Source organism: Acytostelium subglobosum (genome assembly GCF_000787575.1).
Source record: "Acytostelium subglobosum LB1 DNA, scaffold: scaffold40, whole genome shotgun sequence".
Taxonomy (NCBI): domain Eukaryota; phylum Evosea; class Eumycetozoa; order Acytosteliales; family Acytosteliaceae; genus Acytostelium; species Acytostelium subglobosum.
The window spans coordinates 125,781-152,050 of record NW_012236493.1 but is presented as its reverse complement, the minus strand read 5'-3'; the positions used below and the strand labels follow the sequence as shown (position 1 = coordinate 152,050).

At 45.6% G+C, this 26,270-nt stretch overlaps 11 protein-coding genes across 11 annotated transcripts; 2 read left to right on the top strand and 9 right to left on the bottom strand.

Annotated features, from left to right (window-relative positions):
• Positions 1-500: 500 nt before the first annotated feature.
• Positions 501-1,281, bottom strand: SAMD00019534_122960 (hypothetical protein; the record flags this gene model as incomplete). The annotated part of the gene is made up of 2 exons (XM_012892511.1): positions 501-1,149; positions 1,229-1,281. 2 exons carry the CDS (start codon positions 1,279-1,281, stop codon positions 501-503), a joined length of 702 nt encoding a protein of 233 aa, XP_012747965.1.
• Positions 1,282-1,809: 528 nt separating this feature from the next.
• SAMD00019534_122950 (hypothetical protein) lies at positions 1,810-4,263 on the top strand (the record flags this gene model as incomplete). Its single annotated transcript, XM_012892510.1, has 3 exons — positions 1,810-3,777; positions 3,858-4,059; positions 4,133-4,263. The coding sequence occupies 3 exons, from the start codon at positions 1,810-1,812 to the stop codon at positions 4,261-4,263; spliced, it is 2,301 nt and encodes a 766-aa protein (XP_012747964.1).
• Positions 4,264-4,999: 736 nt separating this feature from the next.
• Positions 5,000-5,575, bottom strand: SAMD00019534_122940 (hypothetical protein; the record flags this gene model as incomplete). Its single annotated transcript, XM_012892509.1, has 1 exon — positions 5,000-5,575. A coding segment is annotated over one exon (576 nt), but the record flags the coding sequence as incomplete, so codon positions are not given.
• Positions 5,576-5,757: 182 nt separating this feature from the next.
• On the bottom strand, positions 5,758-8,362 carry SAMD00019534_122930 (hypothetical protein; the record flags this gene model as incomplete). Its single annotated transcript, XM_012892508.1, has 5 exons — positions 5,758-6,392; positions 6,462-6,532; positions 6,607-6,802; positions 6,897-7,182; positions 7,259-8,362. Coding segments are annotated over 5 exons (2,292 nt in total), but the record flags the coding sequence as incomplete, so codon positions are not given.
• A 499-nt stretch (positions 8,363-8,861) lies between these two features.
• Positions 8,862-12,404, bottom strand: SAMD00019534_122920 (hypothetical protein; the record flags this gene model as incomplete). The annotated part of the gene is made up of 6 exons (XM_012892507.1): positions 8,862-10,301; positions 10,381-10,664; positions 10,733-10,960; positions 11,028-11,157; positions 11,247-12,093; positions 12,181-12,404. Coding segments are annotated over 6 exons (3,153 nt in total), but the record flags the coding sequence as incomplete, so codon positions are not given.
• Positions 12,405-13,017: 613 nt separating this feature from the next.
• On the bottom strand, positions 13,018-18,409 carry SAMD00019534_122910 (hypothetical protein; the record flags this gene model as incomplete). Its single annotated transcript, XM_012892506.1, has 5 exons — positions 13,018-16,265; positions 16,348-16,726; positions 16,795-17,303; positions 17,373-17,856; positions 17,936-18,409. 5 exons carry the CDS (start codon positions 18,407-18,409, stop codon positions 13,018-13,020), a joined length of 5,094 nt encoding a protein of 1,697 aa, XP_012747960.1.
• Positions 18,410-19,678: 1,269 nt separating this feature from the next.
• SAMD00019534_122900 (hypothetical protein) lies at positions 19,679-20,271 on the bottom strand (the record flags this gene model as incomplete). The annotated part of the gene is made up of 2 exons (XM_012892505.1): positions 19,679-20,022; positions 20,175-20,271. The coding sequence occupies 2 exons, from the start codon at positions 20,269-20,271 to the stop codon at positions 19,679-19,681; spliced, it is 441 nt and encodes a 146-aa protein (XP_012747959.1).
• A 224-nt stretch (positions 20,272-20,495) lies between these two features.
• On the bottom strand, positions 20,496-21,188 carry SAMD00019534_122890 (hypothetical protein; the record flags this gene model as incomplete). The annotated part of the gene is made up of 2 exons (XM_012892504.1): positions 20,496-20,922; positions 20,986-21,188. The coding sequence occupies 2 exons, from the start codon at positions 21,186-21,188 to the stop codon at positions 20,496-20,498; spliced, it is 630 nt and encodes a 209-aa protein (XP_012747958.1).
• A 562-nt stretch (positions 21,189-21,750) lies between these two features.
• Positions 21,751-23,016, bottom strand: SAMD00019534_122880 (hypothetical protein; the record flags this gene model as incomplete). The annotated part of the gene is made up of 1 exon (XM_012892503.1): positions 21,751-23,016. A coding segment is annotated over one exon (1,266 nt), but the record flags the coding sequence as incomplete, so codon positions are not given.
• Positions 23,017-23,441: 425 nt separating this feature from the next.
• On the top strand, positions 23,442-24,554 carry SAMD00019534_122870 (hypothetical protein; the record flags this gene model as incomplete). The annotated part of the gene is made up of 1 exon (XM_012892502.1): positions 23,442-24,554. A coding segment is annotated over one exon (1,113 nt), but the record flags the coding sequence as incomplete, so codon positions are not given.
• A 22-nt stretch (positions 24,555-24,576) lies between these two features.
• SAMD00019534_122860 (hypothetical protein) lies at positions 24,577-25,566 on the bottom strand (the record flags this gene model as incomplete). The annotated part of the gene is made up of 2 exons (XM_012892501.1): positions 24,577-24,597; positions 24,640-25,566. 2 exons carry the CDS (start codon positions 25,564-25,566, stop codon positions 24,577-24,579), a joined length of 948 nt encoding a protein of 315 aa, XP_012747955.1.
• Positions 25,567-26,270: the final 704 nt, after the last annotated feature.

Below are 26,270 nucleotides of genomic sequence, written 5' to 3'. Positions count from 1 at the left end.
TATGTTTTGCCTACTCCTATGCTGTTACTGCTACTGCTGCGTTGCCTATATGTTGTTTTATGTATGTAGGTATATGTATGATATGATGTTGTGAAGTGATGTGATGTGAATGTGTGTATGTAGTAGAGTATAACTTAAAGGTGAATGAATGACTTATAATTGATGACCGCTCAAGACTAGACCTGTGTTTATTGAGTGTTGTTTATCTCTTTGTGTGTATGTGTATATGTATTATGTATTTGATGTGAATGAATGAATGATTGAATGTATCCATCACACACACAACATCATTTACATCAGTGTTGCTTGGTTGGTTGGTTGGACAACAACCCCACACATTTAAGTCGACAAGTACACACACTTTAGTTGGAGTTGCCTCTGTGTAGATTCATACTTGTTCCTGTTTTGGTGCCGACTGCGGAGATCGCAAACAATTCGCGAGATGTGCGAACCTAACTTCCGCGGAACACACACACAACTTGGTGGGGGTGCTGTTGCCTTTAATGGCAAGTGCTGCTGGAAGTTCCACTGTCGGCAGCTGGCACGCGGAATACACATGTAGTCTGCGACTGGCCTTGGGAGCCACCAAAGCGCATCACGGGATATTGTACTGTGTGCAGGAAGATGAACATGCCAACGCCGCCAAAGTATGTCTGCAGCTCAGCCTGTGTGAAGTTGCAGCTGGTGATGACAAAGTAGCCACCAGCCTTGATCGTGCGTATAACAGTGCGTCGGTAATCCTCGCGTGCCTGCTCCTTGTCGTCAGAGAGGGCCATCGCATCAAACGTTCCCTTGTCCACTATGATGTCGTATGTATGATCCAACACTGTTGAGCTGCGTATATCGTCGACAAAGTAATGTATGTTGTCGCTGGGTATGTTCTCGCTTTGTGCAATCCTCGTGGCGAGGTCGATGGCTTTGGGCGAGTAGTCCGAGCCATGTAGATTGGTGAAGCCCAGCCTATGTAGTTCGACCAAAGTATAACCATTGCCACATCCAATATCCAACACTGCGGCGTCCTTTGACACATCACCAAGTGCAGCAATCTCCTTGCACATCTTCTTCAAACATGCCTTTCCAAACCATATCTCTCCAACATCGCCACTCTCATCGAAACAGTTAATCTCACGATCATAACATTCCTCCCAACTACCAATGATTGAGCGAGTCAGTATTCATTCATTCATATTCATTCAATCATTCAATCATTCAAACATTGAGTACATACTGCTCCTTTGTTCCAAGCTTACTGCTGTCGAACTCAACAACTTCATCAGCCATTCTGTTATCTCTTTGTCTGTCTGTCTTTGTTGTTTGTTTGGACTAATGAATTAACGACACATTCAAACATTTAGTTCCAAAAAAGGAACTTCCCCTAAACAGTAGTATTTGAAAGTTGTTTTTTTTTTACTTTGTAACGGATTATTGATACCAAACAAAAGGAACGGGTTAGATAAAAACTTCCTTTTTCTTTTTTTATATTATTTTTTCATTCAAAGTGTCAGTTGGTAAAGGAACAAACACACATAAACATAACCATTTCCTTCGCTCACTCACCCACTCTTCAGATATCTCTCCTCACTTAGTTGTTCTTGTGCCCTTCAAGCTAGAGGAACATACCCTCACGCACACACCCTCTCAGACACACCCACTCACACCATACATCACTCACCCACTTGATAGCTATCATTCATTCACTTCAACTCTTCTTTTACAACATATAATATATATATTTATATTTATTTGATTGATTAATAATTAATTAATAGTATATATAATATAGTTAAAACAAACAATCAAATATAAACAATGGACGGTTACAACAGTAACATGAATCAGCAGCAGCATCAGCAGCAGCAGCAACAGCAACAACAACAACAGCAGCAACAGCAACAACAACCAATGATGGACATGTCAATGGACTCTTACATGAATAGTATTGTCCAACAACAACAACAGCAACAACAGCAGCAACAGCAACAACAACCACAACAACAACATCAAATTCCACCATTGCTCATCCCACCCAACACATTGAGCAACTCACTAAACACATTCAACTCAATAATTGACGATGGCAATACAAAGAAGAGAAAGGTGAAGAACGACGACGGCACCTACACAGAGATCAGCGTGTCGCCCGGCGGCCTGCAGAGCTCGGGCAGCTCCTACCTGATGGACACATTCCAGCAGCTGCAGCAACACCAGCAGCAGCTGACCGGCTTCCAGAACCAGTTCAACACCTCGCCCACTTCATCAAACACACCCTCGTCCCCATCCAACTCGGGCTCCTTCCAGCTGCCACAACCCCAGCAGCAGCAACAGCAACAGCCACAACAAATCATGTCCTCGACCTTGTATCCCATTCCACAGATCTCGATCACAACGACGGCCGCTGGCGGCATGGGTATGATGAATCCCATGGGACTGTCGCCTCGCGGCGTGTCGCCCGGTCACTCGCCACAGCACTCGCCACTCGCCTCACCACATCACTCGCCCGTACACTCGCCACTCATGCACTCGGACAACTATCTGTCGTTGGAGAACGATGGCTCGGACCCGCTGTCGCCACTGATCTCGTACGGCGAGCGCGACCCACCCTTCCAATGGACACACTACCAGCAGGAGCAATGGTACAGGACGATGAACGCCAACGGCGAGGAGATGCCCGTGCCCCAGCTGCAGATCATCGCTTCAAAGGGCTTCTCCTACGTCAACAGCTCGTGGGTCTACTGTCGCAGGAACCACTTCCAGCTCGACATCACAGCCTCCTATCCCAAGCACTTTGATAACGGCATGCCTACATCGTCATCTGTTGACCCAACACAGACTCCATCCTACCTGATCATCGACGGCCAGAAGACCCCAATCAACGGCCTGACACTCACAATCAAGGGCATCAAGAACCGCATGGAGAATGTGCAGCCCGAGCTCGAGGTCGAGCTGTTCCAGACCAACTCGAAGCGTGAGAAGCAGGGCGAGCATGCACCCAAGCCCGTGGCCATCCAGTTTGGATCACTTGTCTCGATACAGCGTCTGCACTTCAGAAAGGCCACACTGAACAATGCACGCAGGAATGGACAACCCAACCCACACCAAGAGTACAACCAGCTGGTCGTCTCGCTCTGGGGCCGCTGCATGGCACAAGAGTACTGCATAGTCTCTTACATATCGCCGGCACTAATTGTGCGCACGGCCATCAGCTCACCGTCAGTGTCGCCCGCCGCCACCGACCTCAGTCCCGCGCACACCCCCGCCGAGCCCAGCTCACCATTCAATACGCTCGGCTCCAACCTCTCCACCTATCCCGACTTCTCCTCGATGAGGCTGCAGTCGCCTGGACACTCCCCACGCCCCACGCTCACCCTGAGCAACAACCTGATCCCGACAGCGTCATCGACCACAAACAACCTGCAGCAATCGGCGTCTGTCAGCAACATCCCGGCCAGCTTCAACACCACCAAGCTGGGCGGATGCGAGTGGACGCGAGGCGAGGCCGACAAGACCATCATTTACAACGGCAAGGTTGGCATCAATGTGGACAACCCGACGTTCGCGCTCTCGGTGCAGGGAACGATCTATGCCTCCGAGGGTGTCTACCATCCTTCAGATCTCCGAATCAAATACGATGTCCAGGGTGTGGACAGCAAGCAGAATCTCGACAATGTAAATAGAATGAAGATCTACGACTACAAGCTGCATCCAGAGTGGATGTTAATGAATGGAATGGACCCATACGACAACCAAGATAGAGGTGTCATCGCTCAAGAGTTAGGTGTAAGTATACATACATTCATCCAATCATTCAATCATATATTATAGTGAAGACTAATCATCATCAATCCAATCATACATAGGCCATATTACCACAATCAATCAAGACGATTGGAAACAGATATATAAATGGAAGAGAAGTGGAGAACCTGTTAGTCATCAAGAATCAAGCGTTGATATTTGAGAACATTGGTGCCACTCAAGAGCTGTCGAAGCAGGTCAATTCACTAAAGAGCAAAGTGGATCAATACGAAGACAGAGTGCAGAGACTTGAGAAATCAAGGAGTATGTATACATGGATACCAGCTTGATTACTGGATCGGGATTGATCACTAACATAACTCATCATGATTTACAGAGAGATTTTTACTATTGATCGTTTTGCTTGCATTCCTGTTTGTAATCTTATCATACTTCATGCTGGCCGCATCAGGACGCCATCATGATCGAGGCCACCTAAAAGGAATGAAGAATCATAAGCACCACTAAACAATCAGATGACCTAATAGCAGCCGTCAATACTCGCGCCACTTTCACCAAACCCAATCCAATCCAATCCAATCCTTCCCTTACCTTCCACCATCTAGAGATCCAACAACTACTCCAACAAGCCAATTCAACAACAACAATAACTCACTTCTCCAGACCATCTATCAATCAACCAGCTTCAAACTGTACAAATTAGATCACATTGCTCTTCAATCCCCTCACATTCCTATGCTCATTCAATAAATAGCCAACCCTCTAACACGACCAATCCATTCCAAGCAGTCAGTCATCCTATTGTACTAATCTATTTACTGTCATCTGGTTTGTTGCCTCTGTTCAACTCTTTCCACTTCTCTTTCTCAATGTCTTTCAGAACGCCCTGTCTCATCTTCTATATATATGTCGCATGTGATGTCAAGTTGATTAGATGATTGATCAATCACGATGTAGGCGACATGATACGTACAGCTCTTGCATCATTCTGATCATTGTGTATCCATACTATCAGTGATCCAGTAGCAACGACAGTCAGAAACAGACCTATTTGTGCTTTCGTAACCATTATCGATCGATATGTAGGACTAGCTTTCAAGCAATAGATGAAGAATGAGGTGTATATGTATTATGTACAGGTAAAGATGAAGTAGGAGACTGATAGAGATGATTGATGTACAAGTCTAGTTTTTGAGCTTTATGAATGAATGAATGAATGACGCAAGCAACACGAGACACACTAGTTGTCTCGTCGCTTGAACACTGTTGTCATCTTATAGTTCTTCTTTGGACCTTGAACGCAGTATGTTAGATGGAACTCGTGTGGATTGACAAACTCGTATGTGGCATCGTAGGTGTCGGGTGGACACCAATGATGTCCTGTGGCAAGATTTGAGTTGATAAAGTCTAGACTATGTAGCAGTCGTCCATCGTTTGGCACTGCATCAAAGTAGACATGTATCCTGTCGTCTTGATACCTATATATATATCGCTGGTTGACTGGTGTACCGGCATTATCATTGCTAATGAGTATGCCACTCTCCTCGTATTGCAACGAGTTGGCATCATCTTGTGATGTCATTGTTGTGAATGATGCTTGTCCATCGACTGTCATACGTTCGACTCCAAATGGATTGGTCGATGTTGTTGGTATTGATGACGATGATGTTGATGATCTGGGATTGCCCAATGTACATGATGCTCCAGCAGCAGCCGATGGCATTGATGCTGCGCCAAGACCTGGTGCAAAGTGAGCGATGTCTCTATGGAAGCTCCATTTGCCAATGAATGATTGAAACAACTTGAGCATGCTTTGTAAAGACAGACTACGTTGATCGATCAACCAATCAATCAATCACAGTTATATGTATATCGCAGGGACAGATGATTGGTCGAACGAAAGAATGAATGAATGATCAAAATAAGATGACGAGTCGAGTACCTGGCTTGGGGCTATGTATACTTTATTGCTTAGGTCTCGTATGAACCTTCATAGGACATTGTAACGTCCACGCTGGAGGTGACTGGAGTCTCATTGACCTGAATGGGGATGTCTGAGAATGGCTTGATGTTGGAGATCGGTAGTTGTTGGATTATTTGTATAACTTCGGTGAATGATGGACGATTGGCCGCGCTGTGATCCCAACACTGTTGGATGAGTTTGGCCCAGCGGGAGTCGACGTTGGGCGGGATCCTGGGTCGCTCGCCACTGGCCACCTTGAACGACGCCTGCACCGGTTCCAACTCGTGGAAGGGCATGCGTCGCGAGAACATCTCATAGAGGATCATTCCAAATCCAAACACGTCAACCTTCTCGCTGTACTTCTCGCCCTTGGTGACCTCGGGCGCTCTCCATCTTGGATTGCCAATCGATGTCATAGTCTTGTCGCCAATGTCATTCTTGAATCGTGAGATGCCAAAGTCTGCAATCTTTGATGAGCCTGTTGCGTCAAGCAGGATGTTCTGTGAGGTGAGGTCGCGATGAATGATCTGTGGTGACAGGCCATGAAGGTATGCCATTCCATTGGCAATACTCAGTGATAGTATGTTGATTGATGGAAGTGTAGCAATCACATCATCATTTCCAATTGTGTTCAATATATTGTACAAACTTCCATGTGAACAGAACTCCAATACTGTTTGTTCGAGAGGGGGATGTTAGTCTTGTCCATGATGGATAAGGTTTGGCAGCAGCAATAACATACTCAGTAGCAGTTCCTTTTGTTCAATTACTGTGCCGAATAACTTTACAAAACTGGAAAGATGTGATAGCTTGCTACTCGATCGTCGATTAATGGGTTCATGTTAGTGGATAATCTTTTGATTGGATTGGTTGAGATTGATACATACACCATCAGTACCACCTCCAGCAAGAACTTGCCCTTGATCCATTCGTCAGACTTGCCAGACTCTAGCAATCTGTCATACTTCACTCTCTTTACGGCCACTTGTCGTCCACGCCACTGCATCAAGTACACATCGGCGAATGCACCAGATCCAATCTTCCTTCCGTTCATAAAGTCAAACTCATCAGATTGCAACAGAACTAATGATGTTTGTGATTGATTGAATGTGAGTATGATGAGTGTATGTGACAGTTCCTTCAATGATTGATCGATCAACCAAACATCAACACATACCTCCTTCATATTTGAGCAGCTCGAATGTGACGTAGAAGTGATTCTTGAGGATGGCCAGATCGATTGGAGTGTTGTTCTCTTTGTCGGCAATCTGTATCGATGCACTTCCATTTGATGATCTGATCGTGCCCTTTTGGGAGGCCTTTGTGTACAGGTCTATAAAGTATTTGATGATGTCGATGTGTCCCTCCATCGCTGCATTATGTACAGGATACCTTCCCTTTGCATTGGCAATATTAAGGCGTGCGCCCGAGCTAATCAATGTCTTCACCACGAGCAGGTGACCCTGAAGGAGGAGGAGGAAGTGTGAGTAGGTGAGTGAGTGATCGGTGGGGTGGGATCATTCCACAATCCAATCATACCTTGAGTGAGGACCAATGTAATGGAGTGTTTTGTGCCAGGTCTTGTGCATTGACTGTTGTATCGTCTAGGAGACATTTGATCACTTCTAGGTTGCCAACGAGTGAGTGGTAGTGGATGGGCAGCATGCCAGATGAGTCCTTCTCATTGTTCTTTGCCTTGTTCTGCAACAGTGTCAATGTGATCTCTCTTGATGCAGCCAGGAATAGTGGCGTACGTTGTGATACGACCAACTTCATCGTCACACTATACAACGCTTGACCTAGTGACAGCAGTTGCTTGAGTACTGATGACCCGCCTTGAGGGTAGGCCGACGCAATGAACAGTGCCAGGGGTGTCAACAAGATGTGATGTCTACACGATGTGATGTTAAAGAGTGCCAACTCTTGTTCGTTGGGAGATGGCGTGTACTGTTGTTGTTGTTGCTGCTGATGTTGATTGGGTCCGCTCGAAAGACGCAGCGACGATGATGACGACGCGCCTGAGGGGGTGCTGCCCACTGGCACGGCGCCTGGGACACCCTCGATCGACCTGAACATGCTGCCAAATGAGACCTGCTGCAACGATGTGATCAGTCGCACGATAAACAACAGGAGAACTTCGTTTGAGTAGAGTATCGCGTAGCAGAGAAGCTTGTCGATGAATGCCATGTCCTTGTAGTGACCCTGTACGATTGAGTGGAACAGACTGTTGTTCTCCAGGATGACGTTGAGGTGGCTGCGGTGGTCCAGCAGATGGACCAGCGCGATCAGGTCGTTGAGCATCGTCAGGTCGGTGCGCAGCTTGACCAGGGGCGGCAGGGCGTGCACGGCAGGCAGCGGGTTGAACTGGTGCGACCAGTGCACGACGCGCATCTTCTTGAGCAACAGCAGGTGCAGTGCCACATACTGCTGGTAGAGCTGCTGGGTGATGGCGTGGCGCGAGGCCATATGATGCCAGGCTTTACACGCGCTAAAGTATGCCAACAGGTCTCTGACATCGATGTAAGTCCTACCTGCAAGTATACTCAGCACCTGCATATGTTGTCTCTGATGCATCTGTAGTTGTAATTGTAACTGTAGTATTCGTATCTGTTCCTGTTGTTGAGACATTGTTGTGGCAATGCTTCATTCAATGATCATCAGTGTGTATGCGGTCTAGTCTTTATGTTTGTGTGTGTGAATGATTGATCAAATTGAGTGAACCCACTTCACCGAATAATCAATTGCATTCCAAAAAGGGAAATACAAGTCAAGTTAAGCCAAGTCTATCTTGACAATTAATTAATTAATTAAGGTACCTGGTTTATTACAGAGTCATTTAATTGTTCGTTTGTGTCTCTGATCCAGGAGATGTGTCCACTTCTATTATATATATAATAACAGGAGGTGGATGTGTAACATTAGAAAGATAAACACATAAGGTGTCCAAACTCTGGACACTTGTCCAGAGTGAAACTGGTAATAATAATTATTGTTGATGACATGATTTTATTAATGGTTAGTTGATGGAATGGAGGGGAGTTCGCTTGCTTGTCAATGGGAGATAGAGAGTGATTGAATGATTGGATTGATTGAGATGGTTGGATTGTTGGATGATTGAATGATTGGATTGATTTTAACTCTTTTGTTGGAGTCTATTCTGTAATTGCATGATAAACTCATAGTAGGAGCCACCTTCTGGAGTACGATCCTCGATCAACATCGATGTAAAGTCGATGCTTTGCTGCTTGTCGTTGGACTTGACCAGAGAGATACGTTGGTATTCGGGATAGGACGAGCGTGCCATCTCCAACACCTTGCGCGCATAGCGAGAGTTGTCATTGTCGATGGTGGGCAGGCCCTGGAAAGTCAGTGCGTCTAGCTGGACAAAGTCGCAGCCAAAGACGTCGCGGATCGTCTCGGGTGGACACGCCTCACCCACGTACATGTAGATGGCAAAGCCATTCACGAGGATGAAGATGCCAGCGCGCGACAGCTGGTCGGACGACAGCTTCATCGAGGTGGGCAGTGCAGAGACCGTGGGCAGTGTGGCGTCGCCCTGGTGGTCGGCCTGCTGGGGCGGACGGATCAGCGAGTAGAACTGTGGATAGAAAAAGTTGAGGCACGATGTGATGTCCACCATCTTCATGCGGTGCATGTGGAATGCGCGCATGTCTGGGTGCGTCTGGCGCGATGTGAACACAATGCTCTTGACCATGGCTACAACGTAGAGAGGCAGATGTTTCAGTGACTCGGGCAGCTGTAGCTTGGGTGTCTGTGCCGACAGCGTGACAGAGTTGGACGTCTGCGAGCCGCCAGATGTAAGCATGTTGCGGTAGGCCGTCAGGATGTCCACGCACTTGTTTGCGATGGCCTCGCGCGCGTCTGACAAACTAGACGCCAGGGCCTTGTCGATGGCCATCTTGCTGATCAGACTGGCCACGACGGAGATGTCGGCCTGCTTGAACAGCTCAGCGTATGACACGACGACGGGGATGCTGACCGTGTAGACACGGACGCGACGCTCGCCGCACGAGTGAGTGTAGAGGAGCGCGCACTGGACTGCCACGTACTTGCTGGTGATGTTGTCCGTGATGCCCATCTGCAGTGTGAAGGACTTTTCGGCGTCGATCGTTGGCAGGGATAGCAGGTCAGACGACTTGAGGAAGTAGTTGCCATGGTAGACGTTGGTGGTGAGACCGCGGCTGGTCCTGACACGCATAACCGACTCCCAACCCGTGGGTCTGGTCAGCACCTGCATCAGATTGGCGGCAAACGTCTGGCCGTCGCGACTGGCAACGAAAGCGGGGTAGTAGAAGAGCTCACCGCCCGTGATCTGGGGCAGGCAGCACAACGAGGCTACATCGACATAGTCGGTGGCAAACAGGAATAAGTCGACTGATAGGTGGTGGCTCGAGCAGTTGAGGCCCAACTCCTTGTAAAAGTCGCCAGCGTCCTGTGGCTGCAACAGCTGTGTCTCCTTCTTTGTACCCAACAACGACTGGAACTCACGAATCGGCAGCTTTCCAAATGGTCCTCTAGGTATATAACTTTGTAATACAACAATCTTGCCTCCAACCTTTTGCTGTTCGTGTGTTGGATTGATTGATTGATTGAGTGAGTTAGTCTGGAATGGTTCCAGTTTGATCAAACATGGTACTTACACAAATTTGGAAGGCAGCCTTCAAAGCTGAGCCGAGACAGGACTCGACCTTTTGTGTCTTTCGCTCCATCTGTTTGATGATGTCTAGACAGGAGTCGACGATGGCGCGGGACTCCTTGAGGTTGACCAAGAACTCCTCGAATGGTGGCACAAAGATGCTGTCCATCTCAGTCACAACGTACATCTGTGGACGTCCATAACTCGACTTCAAGTTATAGAAGTGCAGTGAATCATCAAACGTCATGAAGCCAACGCGTGTTCTAGTGTCTCCTGGCAAGTCTAAGTAAGAGTTGAGTGAGTCAGCATGAGTGTGTAAGTGAGTGGGTGGCAGTGCGTGGCGGAGTAATACTTACTATCGAGCGAGGCCTTGATTGCCTCTATGGCAGTGTTGAGCATTCCAGAGACGATTGATTCATAACAGACGTCAATGACAAAAAAGTAAACGGGTGGCTGTGGGGCACGGATGGTATATTCGCTCGTGGCCAAGAATTCGGCGCATCCTCTCTGCAGCTCAGGTCTAGTGGCAATATCGGCTCGCTTGCCAGTTGTCAAATCGATTGGGCTGAAGTAGTCTTGTGGAGCTGTATATGATTGAATGAGTTAGTAAAGGTTCGAGACACCTTGTAGTCGATTGATGCGAGTACATACTATCATTGATCATATCACAAACATTGCATTTCCATCTTCCACCACCATCCAACCATGTGACGAATGGATTGATGTAGGCACGACATCTCTTACATCTGACGATGGTCGATGAGATCACCGGCACTGGGTTCTGTTTGATTGATTGGTTGATTGATCGGGTGAATGAGTAAGTTTGATCAGCTGATTGATTGAATGAATGAGGAGTGTATGTACACTTACAGCTTCATCATTGGCAAATGGATGAATGCTACAACCGAGTGGAATGTGTATCTTGCTGAGGATTGATGCCTGGCTGGGGATGGCATTCATTGACATTCTCAGGTAGGACTTGGGACAGAGGTTCTCTGGTGTAGGCATGGTCTGCTCAATGTTTGTTGGTAGGCCGCCGCTGCCACCTTGTTGTGAGTGATAGGGCACGGAGCCCATGGGCTGAGTGGCCATCTGCATTGGGTTTGGCATGTATGGTATGTTGGCATGTTGCTGTTGATATGGCTGTTGTGTCTGGCCTTGGACTGGCATCGCTCCAGTGTAGCCTTGATGTTGCTGTTGCTGTTGCTGTGGCTGTCCAGTGTATCCATACTGTTGCTGTTGCTGTTGTTGCTGCTGCTGGCCGGGGAATGTAGCATGTTGTTGAGGGGCGACCGGTTGATAGGGCTGCTGTGGGACCACTGGCTGTTGTGGTTGGTATGGCTGGGTTGGCACCACTGCTGGCGATGGTGTATAGGTTGGCTGTGGAGCATATGGTTGTGATTGGACTGGATAGGTTGGTTGGGTTGGCATGCCTGAGTATGGCTGCTGCTGTTGCTGCTGATGCATCTGTTGCTGTTGCAGCTGCTGATTCTGCTCACCAAGTGACATTGAAGACATTGCGTTGACCACTGGTGTGGCATTGTCTGGGTCAACTACATAGTGTCGCTTGGATGTGTGGAATGTGGTCTGTGGAGTTGGACCGCCAGCTGGGGGAGGGGCCTGTGGCTGAAGTGGCTGAATTGGCTGCATTGGCTGTTGCTGATTGTAGTTGTTGGTTGCCGTGGCGACGGCGGGTGGGAATGTTGGTGAAGGATTGCTTGGATAGGTTGAGTATGCATTCGTCACTGGCAATGGAGCAACAGCAGGTGTTGTCGATGTATGAGTTGGTGATGGTATCTGTTGTTGTTGTTGTTGTGGATACTGTTGTTGTTGCTGTTGTGGATACTGCTGCTGTTGTTGCATCATCATGTTTGATTGATCATTGCCATATGGCATTCCCTGTTGTTGCTGTTGAGGTGGCATTGTGCCCATCATTGGCTGTTGTCCAGCAGCAAGTGAAGCATCTGTTGACAACAGATTGGTTGGGTCTGTTGGATAGACACGTCTTGACATTCTCTCTCTGTTTGATTATATGTTTGATTGAATGAATGTGTTATATATATGTATGTATGTATGTTTGAATGAGTATGTCAGTCAGCCGATGATGATTGGAAGGGGATGGGACGCAAGGAATGAAGAGTGAGTGAACTTGTTGTTGGGGTGAATGATGGTGAATGAAAAAAACATGTGCACTTCTCTTCATCATCTAAATTAAATTCAATTTTTTAGTGTGGTTTTGTGCCTTGGTGATTCATCACCAAAGACTCATTCGAACTACGTAGTCATCTGAAATTGAATGAGTCAACACCAAGAGTAGCTCACGATAATCACAACACTATTAATAATTAATAATAAWTTAATAAAGTATTTCTAGCATATTTTATACAATCCTATTAATAATACTTTCGAGAGTTACCAAAGTACCAAAGTACCAAAGTAAATTACATTGCCAAAGTATACAATGGTGAGTTCCAGAGTAAACTCCATAGTACATTTCCAAAGTATACTTTGCCATTAATTTTCCCTCACCATACTATGGATTTATATATTGGCAATTACTTTGGCGATTTCTTTGGCTATAAATGTTCCTTATGTTGATACAACAAGACTTTTATTGTTTACACGATGTACGCGTGGGTGACTAATGGAGGGAGCCACCGTCGGATGAGTCTCGGGTGTGGTGGTTGCTGTTGTTGGATGTATCCAATGCTCCAATGTGGGTTGACCTTGTTCCAGAGATGTTGGTCATGCGGTTGCTGGCGTTAGATCCAGTGGAGCGACGTAGTCCACCAAGTTGTCCTTGATTGTAGGCGAATAGGATGCTCATCACTGGAATGATCTCGGTGACGATCAGTCCGACAAAACTGAACACAATGTTGGAGGGCTCGGCACCGACCAGGATCAGAACAAAGACGCAATGGAGAATGAATCCCACCGAGCATGTTGACGCCACGATGAAGATCTTCTTCTGGAAGCTCGACCTCTTCACCTGTCCGTTGGGGTTCTGCGAGCCGACCAGCTTGTAGATCGACACGCCCAGGTAAACAAAGGACGCGCCAATCAGCAGCGAGATGACTGCCTGGACGACGGCGTAGAAGATGGAGACGACACGCTGAGGAGTGGTGTTGCTGGGAATGACGGACATTCTGGCGCCGCAATCATTGCGCTCGGTCTTCTTGGAGAAGTTGAACACCAACACGATGATGATGAAGATCAGGTAGATGATGACGTTCACCACGATGATGGTCTGCTTGAAGCGGCTGAAGAAGTTGACGTGGATCTTTGAGCTGACAATGACGTACCACAGCACGACAATGATGGAGAATGCCGTGAAGTAGAGGAATGTTGGCAACACGACAAGAATGTAGTCGGCCACCAAAGAGTCGGAGAGCTGGCCGGATGGCAGGATGAAGAAGTAGATCGAACGAATCGTGATGAATGTTGTGATCGAGACGATGAGTCCGTGGACCAACTTGAAGCGCACCTTGTCGCGAATCAACTTGATGGCGATGAAGCCGATCTGGACAAAGCCCCAGAGGGCATTCAATCCAAACAGCACGCCCAGTGTGTAGATCAGTGCTGTTGTCGATCGGTCAAACAGACGCTTCTTGGCGGTGGACCAGTCGGCCACTCTGATGATGGGGAAGTGAGTGGAGGTGTCCTCGCCAGTCAGGCTCATGTTGGCACACAGGTAGACTTGGCCGTCAGCCAGAGTGAGGGGGAATACCTCTGCATTCTGAGGAATGAGCACCTTGGTGTCGTTCACTGATTGTGAGGCAAAGTCCAAGATTGGGAAGTCTGAGGTAGGCTGTCCAACTTGCTTCAAGCACACAGTGTATGAGTCAACGCCCACGTGTTGTACCTTGATACCATCGCCGAGGATACTGCCAATAATAGCTCCGTGGCCATTTGTGAGGGAGTAGGAGTCGGCCTTCTTGTAGGACACAAAGTCAGTGCTGAGCGAGATCTGGACTGTGGCCTTGTAGAGCAGCTTGCTGATCTGGGACACGAGTACGTCGACACAAGAGATGGGCACTGATTGATTGGTGAACATAATCCTTCCGTTGGTGAATGTGAAGTTTGAAGACTCTTCAGCGCATGCGACAGTTGTGCCAAGTAGGATGGCCGATGAGCCAAAGCATTGGGCACCGCCAGGGCCAGAGCAACTGCATGCTAGCGAGTCAAGATTCTCTTGAAGACGGTTCATACGACACATGGCCGAGGAACGCATCTGATTGACCAGATGTCCATAGTTGGCGCCTTGGAGGGCGTTGGCAAACTTCTCAAAGTCAAAGGTCGGTCCCCAGGTAGTCATGTTGACGCGGGTGGTAGTCAGCCACTTGGGCTTGACCATCACGCCAGGCATCCATCGTCCAGCCTTCCAGGAGAACTTGTTGGTCCATTTGTTATCATTGTTTTGACAGATATTACATTGCGTCTCGTTCATCTCATTGAATCGGAATTGATTGGGCAGTGTAGAGTAGGTCGATGGAGCCAAACATCCCATGTTCTGCTCACAAGCTGTTTGTGAATAAGCCTGCCTCCACCATTCTCCGCCAGTCGCTATGCATTCCGCCTCGGTGAACACGTCAGGGCTGGACTTGATGCAGCCCATTGGGGAATCGTTCTCGACAATGATCTTGCAGGTGTAGCGGCCAGAGTTTGTATAGGCCTCATGCCTGTGGACGCACTTTCCAAGACCTTGGGGATACTGTGGCAGGTTTGCTTCGTCAAAGTAGAACGCGTCCGTGCACGAGCCTCCAGTCTGCTCGCAGTCATCCTTGGAAGTGCACTCAATTGGTGTGAGACCGCACAGCTCGACTTTGCCACCTCCAACCATGTTTGAGCATTCGTCCACTGCTTGGGCATTGCAATTGACGTACGTGTGGCCTCTGAGCTCACACGTACCGGGGGACTGGATCTGGACCTGGCAGAAGCCATACTTTCCAGTCGACCTCCATGTTCCATTGGTTATCTTCTCACATTCAGTCTGGTTGGTGATCATAGGGGAGACACATCCTTTGTATATACCACATGTGGCGCCGCAGGTCTCGGAACAAGTGCCAGCACTATGGCATTGTGCCTCGGTCATCGTGGAGTCATACTGGCCACTGGGCAACAAACACACGCCCTGTGAGTTGGAGCATGAAGGCTCGTCAGGGAGCGTGTTGTTGAAGTTGTAGCATGTTGTGTGCTGGTTTGGACAGAAGCCGCAGTAGTTGTTGGCGGCGCATGCCAGCTTGCATGCATCATCGGTGGGATCGCAAGATGTACAAATGTTCTTGGCGGCACACTCATCTTGGGTCAAAAAGTTGGGTAGGAACTGGTAGCCGGAGATGTATCCATCATGGCATGTGTCGTGGACCACCTCGCACGAGTCATCAAAGCAGGTGGTTGTGTAGCATCCATCGCCATTTCCATCGTTGGTTCCATAGACATAGCGCTTGCGGTAGCTGTTGCCAGTGAATGTTGAGCAGTCGTTCGAGAGGAACATGTTGTACATATCCTTGATCAACACGGAGTCGTCCTGGACCTGTCCCAGACCGAGCTGATACTTGAGGAAGTTCATCGTGGAGGGTGCGGACTGATTGATAATGCACGACAGGTACATCATGTCCTGGGACACACGATCCGGTTCACATTTGCGTCTGTAGAGATTGCACTTTGTGTTGTCGCCCAAGTCGGCGCACATTGAGTCATTCACACAGTAGACCCAATCGTAGACATCCTTGCATGACCTCAGAGTATTGGCAACATTGAGTTGGTACTTGTTATATTCAGTCTGTGACAGTGAGCAATCACCCTTGTTAACACTGGCCAGCGCGAGAGAATATTCATCCAACACTGATGTAGTGCATGAGTAACTGGAACATTGTTGTTTGACAGAGGCTATATGTATGGATGTTTGATGAGTCATGTCAGTACAATGATGCAATTGGTATATTCCAAGATTGATTGATTGATTACATACCTTCTTTGGTTCCAACGATTGACAGTGTAGGAATAGTGATGTTACGTGGGATACAACATTGGGAGAACTGCAAGGAGGTGTCACAACATGGGTCGGTCAAGTACTTGGGATCATTGGGCTTGAGAGTGCACATTGTTGTGAGCTCCACTTTGTCTAGCACCTCCATCTTCAATAGATCATTGGCGTTGGACATGCATCCATACCATGGATCTCTAAGTGTGTGAGCATCCAACTCATAACGCAAAGCTGACACTTCGTTATAGTTATTGCCAGAGTAAATGCTGGACTCCTTCAACTTGATATCATCGAGCAATGTGTTGAACTCCTGATAATCACATGTAATATTGCCTTCCTTGAGCATCAATATTGCTGTCAATGGCTACAAATGAATGAATGAATTAATGAATGTTCGGACACATTGATTGAGTGATTGAGTGCACTACTTACAAGTCCATTCTCATCAATGATGGTGCTGCTGAACTCAAGGGTGGAGTTTAGAAGTGTCTCCATGGTGCCCTTGACAATCAATCCAGATGCTTGGTCATTGTAGGAGAGTAAGAAGCTGGCTTGGTATGTGCGACTCTTGGGCACGTTGGAGGGCTCACTGATGTAAAGTGTGTCAAAGAAGTCGATCGTGGCCAGGAATGGTAGATCGCGAATGTCCGAAGGCACGGGCCACAATGGGTTGTTGTACTTTCTTGGTGCGAGCGCGGTGAATGCGAGACCGGGCATTGCAGTGGAGAAGACCTCACTTGGAGAGACAATCCTTGATGAGCCATACAAACTGAAGCTACTGCCTCTTGGGAATCCACTAGTGATTGGGATCTTCCAAAGTGTCGCGTGTGACTGAAGACTAAAAGTATACTTGCAAGCATAGGATACGTAGGCTTGAATGTAAAGTATCCTGGCTGTTCCATTTGGCCATGGTCCAACCTCAATAATTCCATTGTTCTCATCTAAGTGATTGAGTGAATGAGCGAGTCAGTGAGTGGGGGTCAGGAATCATTCCAATCAATTATACATACTTGGTTGAACGGCTGCCCATCTGAAGTCGTCAGCGTATCGATCATCGGATATGAAGAAGTTGATGGCTTGACCAAGGTAGGGGATGGCGATAGCAAGGGACATGTTGCGATCGACAGCGAATGAGTAAAAGTCGACCACACCATCCTCGGTGGTCTCGCCAAACATCTGCACTCCATCGGATACACATCTGTGTCTTTTGGTGACGTTGGTGCACATTGGGGCGTTGACATCGACTGCTGGTACCGGTGCAGAGTAGATAGTTATACTATAGGAGATCAACGGCGAGTTGGAGTTGGGCTCCACCCTGAAGAAGTAGGTGCCGTTCGTCCATGACTTCCTAGAAGGTCCCATATTATTATCGGTTGGGCAAATATTCATGGACAACTCCTGATCAATGTATTCCAATCCAGTGTACCTTGCCAATGGCGTTCTGTCAGTGCCTTCATAAAGTACCATGTCTCCATACTCTTGAGATATATGTACCTGGATTGATTGATTGATTGATTGATTTGTTGGTTAGAGATTGGAATGGTTCCAGAGTGTGTGATGTCTTAAGACATACTTTGAAACCCTCGCAATAACTAGTTATGGGCTTGTATCTGAATGACTTGGCACTGGTGATGTTGGAGAAGGTGTAGGTTTGGTTGGCTTGCAGCGTTGTCCATGGGGAATCGGGGCTGCAGAACACAACGCCGTTTTTGGATGCCGGACATGCTGGACAGCTGGCGTCCAGCTTCTTGGGGCATTCCGCGGGGTCGGTGTAGTCACATGCGCAGTTGATGGCGGGTTGTGTTGGACATGTGAAGTTGGGACAGGCGCTTGCCTTGTGAATGTACAGATCGCGATCAAACGTCACGTCGATCATTGCAAATGAGACGTCGACACCCAGCACATTAGTGTTCTTCTGGACGATAGTTGCAGATTCAATGTTGAATGAATATGCAAAGTGTTTGTCGTTGGCAGATTGCATAATCAATGCAGTCATGGCCAACATCACCAGCGATGCAATCAATCTATTGTTGTTCATCGCAGGCATGATGATTGTTTGTTTGTTTATAATATTACTGAGTCTGATTGATTGAATGAATGAATGAATGGTCGTTAGTATTCATGTCCTTGGTCTGGACCATGTACACATCATCAATGTCAGACATTGGATATGTGATGGATGTTGATGGCCCGACAATCAATCAATCGATCATACATACTTTGGTGTAAAAGGTAGTGATGGTACAATTGGGTCCCTCTCTCTCTCGCTCTCTCTCACTCTCTCTCTATTCGATTATAGAGATAATATCTACTACTCAACAGGGAATGATGGGAATTAGTATTTCAAGTCTTTGAGCTGCCAATGGGATTGTTGAGGAAGCTGATGCCAACGCCAAGACAGACCAGACCACACACACTACACCACTACATTGTTGTTGGAGGCAACAGTCGGACGATCCAAGTACGTAACAGCAATGCAATGCATCTATCACCTAACTCCATCCTGGCAGGGTAGGGCCACACAACATACAACTGCCCTGTCTGTCTCTCCACTGACGATGAGGGTTGTGTGTAAACATTGATCATTGTTGATGTGATTGGATTGGACTGGAAGTTGGTGTGTGAATTCACTCCATTTAGGTAGTAAAGACGCAAATATAACATCATCTACCATGCAAATGTGATAGTGTACCTACACAACACGTGATTCTCTGTCTCTCCACCGTCATCCATCCCATTTCACCGCCCGTGTCGTTGTCGTCCGCCCCAACTAACTGAATAGATTCAATTAATGATCCGTTGGTGATCGTGAAGCCCATCAATTTGATCGAAAAAGTCTAAAAAGTGGTTAAAAAATCGTGTTTGGTTGGCCCTGGAGGCCTCCGAAAGCCTCGACCCCAATATCAATCTAAATGGAATGAAATGGGGGACCACAAAACAACCGCGTTGAATAGGAGATTCTAATTGATGGTGCCATTGAGATATGTTAGTGTCGTCGTCGGACAAACATCAACAACAGAATTGTTGTCCAACCTTGAGATTTGTCAAGGTTATTTATGTGTAGGTTGGCCCAGGAAGAGGCAGTCAGGTGACATTGACCATGTTGTAGTTTGTTGTTGTTGGTACTAGGCTGGGGGCTGTTAGGACCGGGCAGGGCAGGGACCTATCCGGTTGCTTGTGCTACCAGTCAAGGCCTTGGGTGTCGCGCCAGTCATTGCAATCTATATATCTATCTATCCATCTCTCAATCAATCAATCAAACTTTCGTTCGATCAATCAATCAAACAAATAAACTGTCCAATGGATGATCGACATGTTAATCACCAGTCGCGCAACCCTTACATCCACAAGATACGCATTCCACAATGCGTCCATCGTCCAGCTTGTCCTTGGGTATTCTACAGATACATGTGGCAAAGTTGTGATCCTTGGTTTGAATGCAGGGCAGACAGCACAGTCGCTCGTATCCGTTCTTCTTCCACTTGGCGATCAGATTCTTGTCAGCATGACCTTCGTTCAGACAATACTCATAGAGTTCTCGAGTGATCTCATTCTTCTTATAGAACATCTCGTATATATATCGCGATTGTTGATGATGTATCCTAAATATTGGCCACATTATCTCTGTCTTTCTCTTTCCTTCATGTGGCTCATTTTCAGCTAACAGTTATCGATTGTTGAAGGTACATCAATGTAACAAAGTTGTTATTGTTGTAGTGGTAGTTTATGGATGAGTAAGTAAGGTACATGTATTAGACATTGTTGTAGAGTATCTACATCATCTTTAGACACGCTTGATTGTTTGAACATACCATCTCTCATCTTTTGATTGAATTCGTCAAGTGTAGGTGAAATGAGTTCCCATCCTACAGGTGCCTTCTTCGTTCTCTTTGTCTTTATCTTTGGCATTATATATTAGATCTATATGAGTACGTACTTGTCTACTACTACTTCTACTACTAACTAATTGATACAGTTGTATATGTATCAAAGTTGTTATAACTTATTAAGTGTCGTGTCGCGCGCAAATGAATGAATGAATAATAATCAATTGAGAAGGTGTGAATGTTAATCTCAATTTCGATTTCAACTTTCTCATTCATTGATGATCTTCAATATCATTGTTTCATTCATTATGATGGATCACAATAATACATGTTACAACCATTTGGTCGTGATGGTATCGATACTAGATCGTAGCCTGGAACACATATTGGAATGTCATCGACGCATGGACCAGACTTGGTACACCCATCATAGTGTATACACCGATTGGCACGTCTATCATATACGCGAACATATCCTTTGACACAAAAACCTTCAACCAATGGCGGACATTCAGATGGCGGCTCGGCAATGTTCACATAGATGGCCGTGCCAACAATAGTGTCATTGATTATCTTTGCCTGAAGCAATGCTTTGAAAGGCTCTTTGGTGCTGAACAACAGCCTGTACATCCACTTGCCATCAAAGTGAGAGTAGCTTGTGTAAGGCTCAGTAAGACCTCTTGTCTTCACTGTTTCATTTACTCTATTAAGTAAGTTGGCTTCATAACTGGCTCTATAACATAATTGAATCGTTAGGATAGAAAGACAAGAGAGCATGGTATGACTCTACACTTACTCATTAGTCTTCTCAATGAAGTATATGTTTCCGGAGCGAACAGACGCATCTTCAGAGGTCAATGGGAGCACCTGGAAGACATGTTTGATTACAAACCTTGCATATAGCGTTACTTGGTGGTCATATTCCACTCTTCCATAGACTATCACATCTTTGAAAGGTACCATCTTTATCAATGATATGTTATTTGTGCCATAGGACATGGTATCAATTGTGATTGCATTATCTTCACCATTCACAGGTATTAGTGACCATGATGTTGATGACTCTAATTGTTTGGTATAATAATATTTATCAACATAAGCAGATAATGATAAAGGATTAGCCAATGTCTGGTCTCTATCCAAACAATTGGATAATACAACTAAAGTAAATAATAATAAAATTATTGAATAATAATAATTGGCCATTGTATTACAATATGGAATAATAAAATAACATAAAAAAAACAATGAGAAGGAGTAGACTAAATCATGAATGTCGAAGATTATGGTAATGTTACCTATATATGGTAATGTTAACCAAGGATAGGTATGAGTTACCATTGAAGGTAACAACCACAAGTACAAGGAGAAGTTAATAATTATTTGTGATTGATTGGATGTGGTTGGTGTCCACTCAATCACACACCCAGTCTCAATCCAATCAATTAATCAATCAATAAAATAATATTAAATCCTTATCATTGCTACTACTTGTGGAATAATAATAATATTTGTTGGACTTATGGTAACTGAGTTGGTCTTATTATTATTCGATTGATTTAAATGCTTGTGGACAAGTAATTAAGTTTGGATCGGCAGTGGCATGCTTCCGGGGAAAGGTATCCATGTTTTTTCTAAACTTGATGTATAGGGAATAGAGATCGCACAATGCATTGTTCTTATAGAATACATCGCCCCATTTCCTTAATGTCTCTGGATTCTCTCGCCATTCAAAATACTTTCGATACTCTGTGTCATTGTGATCCAGGTAATGTAGTCTTTCGACCAAAGCATCGATATTCTTGAAATCCTTAATATATATATATGATCCAGGTGGCATGTACTGCAAATTTGTCTCGTGGCCTAAATACACGGGCACGATACCATTCATCAAACAATGCAGAGCCTTCTCCGTGAAGTAATATGGACAGTTTGTGTTCTCCAGTGCAAAGTTGAACTTGTATGTCTTCATCACCTGTATCTTGATTTCGTCTCGTTTGCTGCTATATCGCCCTCCCTCGGGTGGCTCATCCTTGTTGTGTAGACACCTTCCATAGCTGTCGACATGCATCTTGTTCATGACGCGGCGCATGAACTTGACGCGCTCGCCCTCATCCTCGGTTGGAGAATCCGGATCATTGCAAATGGTGGTGAACCACGATGCCACACGACCAGGCTCCTTCAACTGCATTGCGCCCTCAAAGTCGAATGGTGACTCGAGCTCGCGTGCGTAGAACTTGTCGAAATCGGGCTTGTATAGATATGACTCAATGATATCTGAATGTGGATAAGGCAGGAAGTAGATCGTCCAGTTGAAGTACTCGATGCAGCTGGGTTTGCCAAAGCAAAAGCCGTTCTTGTTGGCTGCCGACTCGGCGCCAAACAACACCTTGACCTGGCGGTCAGGGTGTGGCATGTTGACCTGCCAGGTGCCAGTTGGTGCAAACGTGTCAATGTCCGAGGCAAAGTAGAAGATGCCATCCGCTTCATTGATGCGCGACCTGTTGTATGTAAACTCGAGCACATTACGATCGTGTCCACACTTGCTAAAGCCTTCATATAAAGATGGTTTGCCCCATTCATTATTGCCCAACAAGAACAATACAGAGTCATTGCCATGTTTAAAATTGTAATCGTTGTTGTTGCTGTTTGTAGATGGTGCCGCTGTGTGAGGTGTTGCCTCTATTGTATCTATTACGATTGTCTCCTTGTTGTTGTCAGATAGTACTATCCATGAAACAGTGAGATATAGTGAAAGTAACAAAACAACACCTATCAATATCCTATATCTTGTTGCTGTACTGGCTATTATATTCATGATCCTCATCTTCTCTTTCTATTATAATATTATATATTCTATCTATCTATCTATTTTTATCTTTATCTGTACAACATGAATGCTACAACTAGAAAACAATGAATAAGTCAGACAGACGTTGACTGTCAACTTGTTTTAGTTTTTTGAAGTGGGGGCGAAGTTATCATGTTTGGACATGATGTCAACCCGACTTATTCCTTTTTAGGACATTGACCTCACTTACACTTTGCAATGACTGTAATGATCGATCTGAACAAAATATCTATTCTTGAAGACATTCAACTCTAAATTAACTAACTTTAACATTTAATTTCAATTTATGTTCACCCCACTCAAACACAATCACTCCTTCCTAATTCATTCAATCAATTTAAAAGAGTTTAAACTATATTATCTCTACTAAATATATATATATATAAATAAATACACTAAAGATGAAACAAGTGTTGTTATTTATAGTTGTTGTTGTGATAACAATGTCACACACTGTTGTTGCAGCAGCGGCGGCGGCAGCAGCATGTCCTTGCTCAGATACCTCATTATGTCAACCTCTGACGGTTGGACCTAGACAAGAGTTCTTAGGCTTCACGACTGGACCAAACTATGAACAGTTCGATTGGAGTCATCTTACAACTCTAGGAGTATACTATAACATTGACCCACAGTTGTTATGTGTGGCACACAGCCACAATGTGCGCTTGGTCAATGGTGTCGCATTCCCAATCGATCAGCTGGGCAATACCCAAGCGCAAGAGCAATGGATCCAACAGCAAATACAATGGGTACAGGAGAACAACTTTGATGGCATTAACTTTGACATTGAGGACCCTATCTGGCCCAACATGACCCTGACCAGCGCCCTGCTCACGGCCTTTATCGCACAGACCACCTACGAGTTCAAACAGGTGAACCCTAACTACCAGGTGACGGCCGACGTCTCCTGGTCGCCCAACTGCATAGATGGCCGTTGCTACGACTTTTTCGGACTGTCGCAGGCGACCGACTTTCTCGTCGTGATGGACTATGATCTGCGCAGCCAAGTGTTTAGTGATCAATGCACGGCATCAGCCAACTCGCCACTGGACCTCGTCACCCAGGGAATGATCAACTTTACAAACATTGGTGTGCCCGCCAACAAACTGGTGATGGCCGTGCCATGGTACGGATACACATACCAATGCTTGGGCGACTCGTTGAGCATCGACACCATTGTCTGTCCCATTGCTTTGGTGCCATTCCTCGGCGTCAACTGCAGTGATGCAGCTGGAAAGCAGTTTCCCTATAGTCAAATCGTCGAAATGTTAGCCAATCAATCTCTCGTCTCAACGGGAGAGCTATGGTCTGATGAGCTGTCATCGCCATTCTTCAACTACATGTTGGAGAGTGGTCAGCTCAACCAAGTTTGGTATGACAACCCCGAGTCACTATCAATCAAAGTGTCGATGGCCAAGAAGTTAGGTCTTCGCGGTGTCAGTGTCTGGGTCCTGGACTTCCTATCCACCGCTCAACCAACTGAAACCCAGATGATGTGGGATGCAATGAACTCATTCTTCTCTTAAGATATAAAGGTCAATCAATCAATTGATCCAACTTTATTATTTAATAARGATCGTATGCTGGTGGACATAATACTATCTCTGGATCAGCAGAGGCGTGCTTCCTGGGGAAGGTATCCATGTTGTTCTGGAACTGTGTGTACAGACGGTAGAGGTCACACATGGGATCGTTGACACTGAATGCTGAAGACCATTGTTTGACCACGTTGATATCCTCGCGCCATGCAAAGTACTTTCGATACTCTGTATCATTGTGATCGAGGTAGTTCAGCCTATCCACCAGGTCCTGCGTTGAGTTGAAGTCCTTAGCATATATATATGATCCAGGTGGCATGTACTGCAATGTGGTCTCGTGACCCAGGTACACTGGCACAACACCATTGAACAGACAATGGAGTACCTTCTCGGTGATGTAATGAGGACAGTTACTATTCTCTAGGGCAAAGTAGAACTTGTACTTCTTGATCACCTTGATTTTGGCCTCGAATATGTCATGTCCGCCACGATCTCCACCAGGAGGCATGTTTGCGTTGTGTATACATGATCCATAACTGTCGACATGGATCTTGGACATGACTCTTCGCATGAATTCTACTCGATCACTGTCCTTTCCATTGCCATTCAGTGCTTCACATTGACTATTGAGCCACGATGCCACTTTACCAGGCTCTTTGCTCGCCATTACATTTGTTTGAAAGTTGAATGGAGTTTCCAGCTCTTGTGCGAGGAACTTGTCATAGTCCTCGGTGTGAAAATATGACTCTCTTAGGTCATTGAATGGTCGAGGCATGTATCCTATTGTCCAGTTGAAGTACTCAATACATCCTGGTGTCCTAAAGCAATAGCCATAGGGATTGAGAGGTGACTCCACCCCATAGATCACTGTGATTTGTTTGTCTGGTGAAGGTAGTTTGATCTTCCACTGATCATTCGAATATGATGATCCCTCCGTCATGTCCGATGCGAAGTAGAATAGACCATTGGCCTGCTTCAAACTTGACATTTCGTAGGTCGTAGTCAAAACAGTACGGTTCGTTCCACAACTATAATTGCCCTGTCTCCATGTTGGTGTTCCCCATTCAGGTGTTGCAAATAGAAATAATAGTGGTTGTTGTGATTGTTGTTGTTGTCGTTGATCTTGATCATCATCGGGTTTGGAGTTATCCTTGCTATGGTCAACATTATTAGTCAATGTATCTTGTTGTTGTAGTAGTGGACTCCATAATATCAATAATGTTATTATAAATACAAATAAAAGTCCTACTTTAATTAGAATATTCTTTTTGTTCAATATTGAAGATAACATTAATTAATAAATAACTAAACCAATATATAATTATATATCTGAATAAAAGATTACTTGTTCCACATTTATATATTACTGATACTAAATACTGAATGACGAAGAATGGTTGCAACGTCTTCTTTTTGAGTTTTTCAATTAGCTTGTTGTTTTTTGTGCTTGTGAGGTGTCTCATTTAAATACTAAGATAAATAGTCTGTGTAGTTCAACAAAACTAACATTGATTACCAGGATTATGATTCTAGATCTAGATTGTTTGTCTTGTTGACCGAATCTAGGTAGATTCGGATTGCGGTTAAATTAAAAAATCATGGACAATCCGTAGAAAATCAGACAAGGTTGATAATGACACATCTATATCCTAAAATAGTAAAGGTATAATAATACCCAAGAAGTTAACTTAT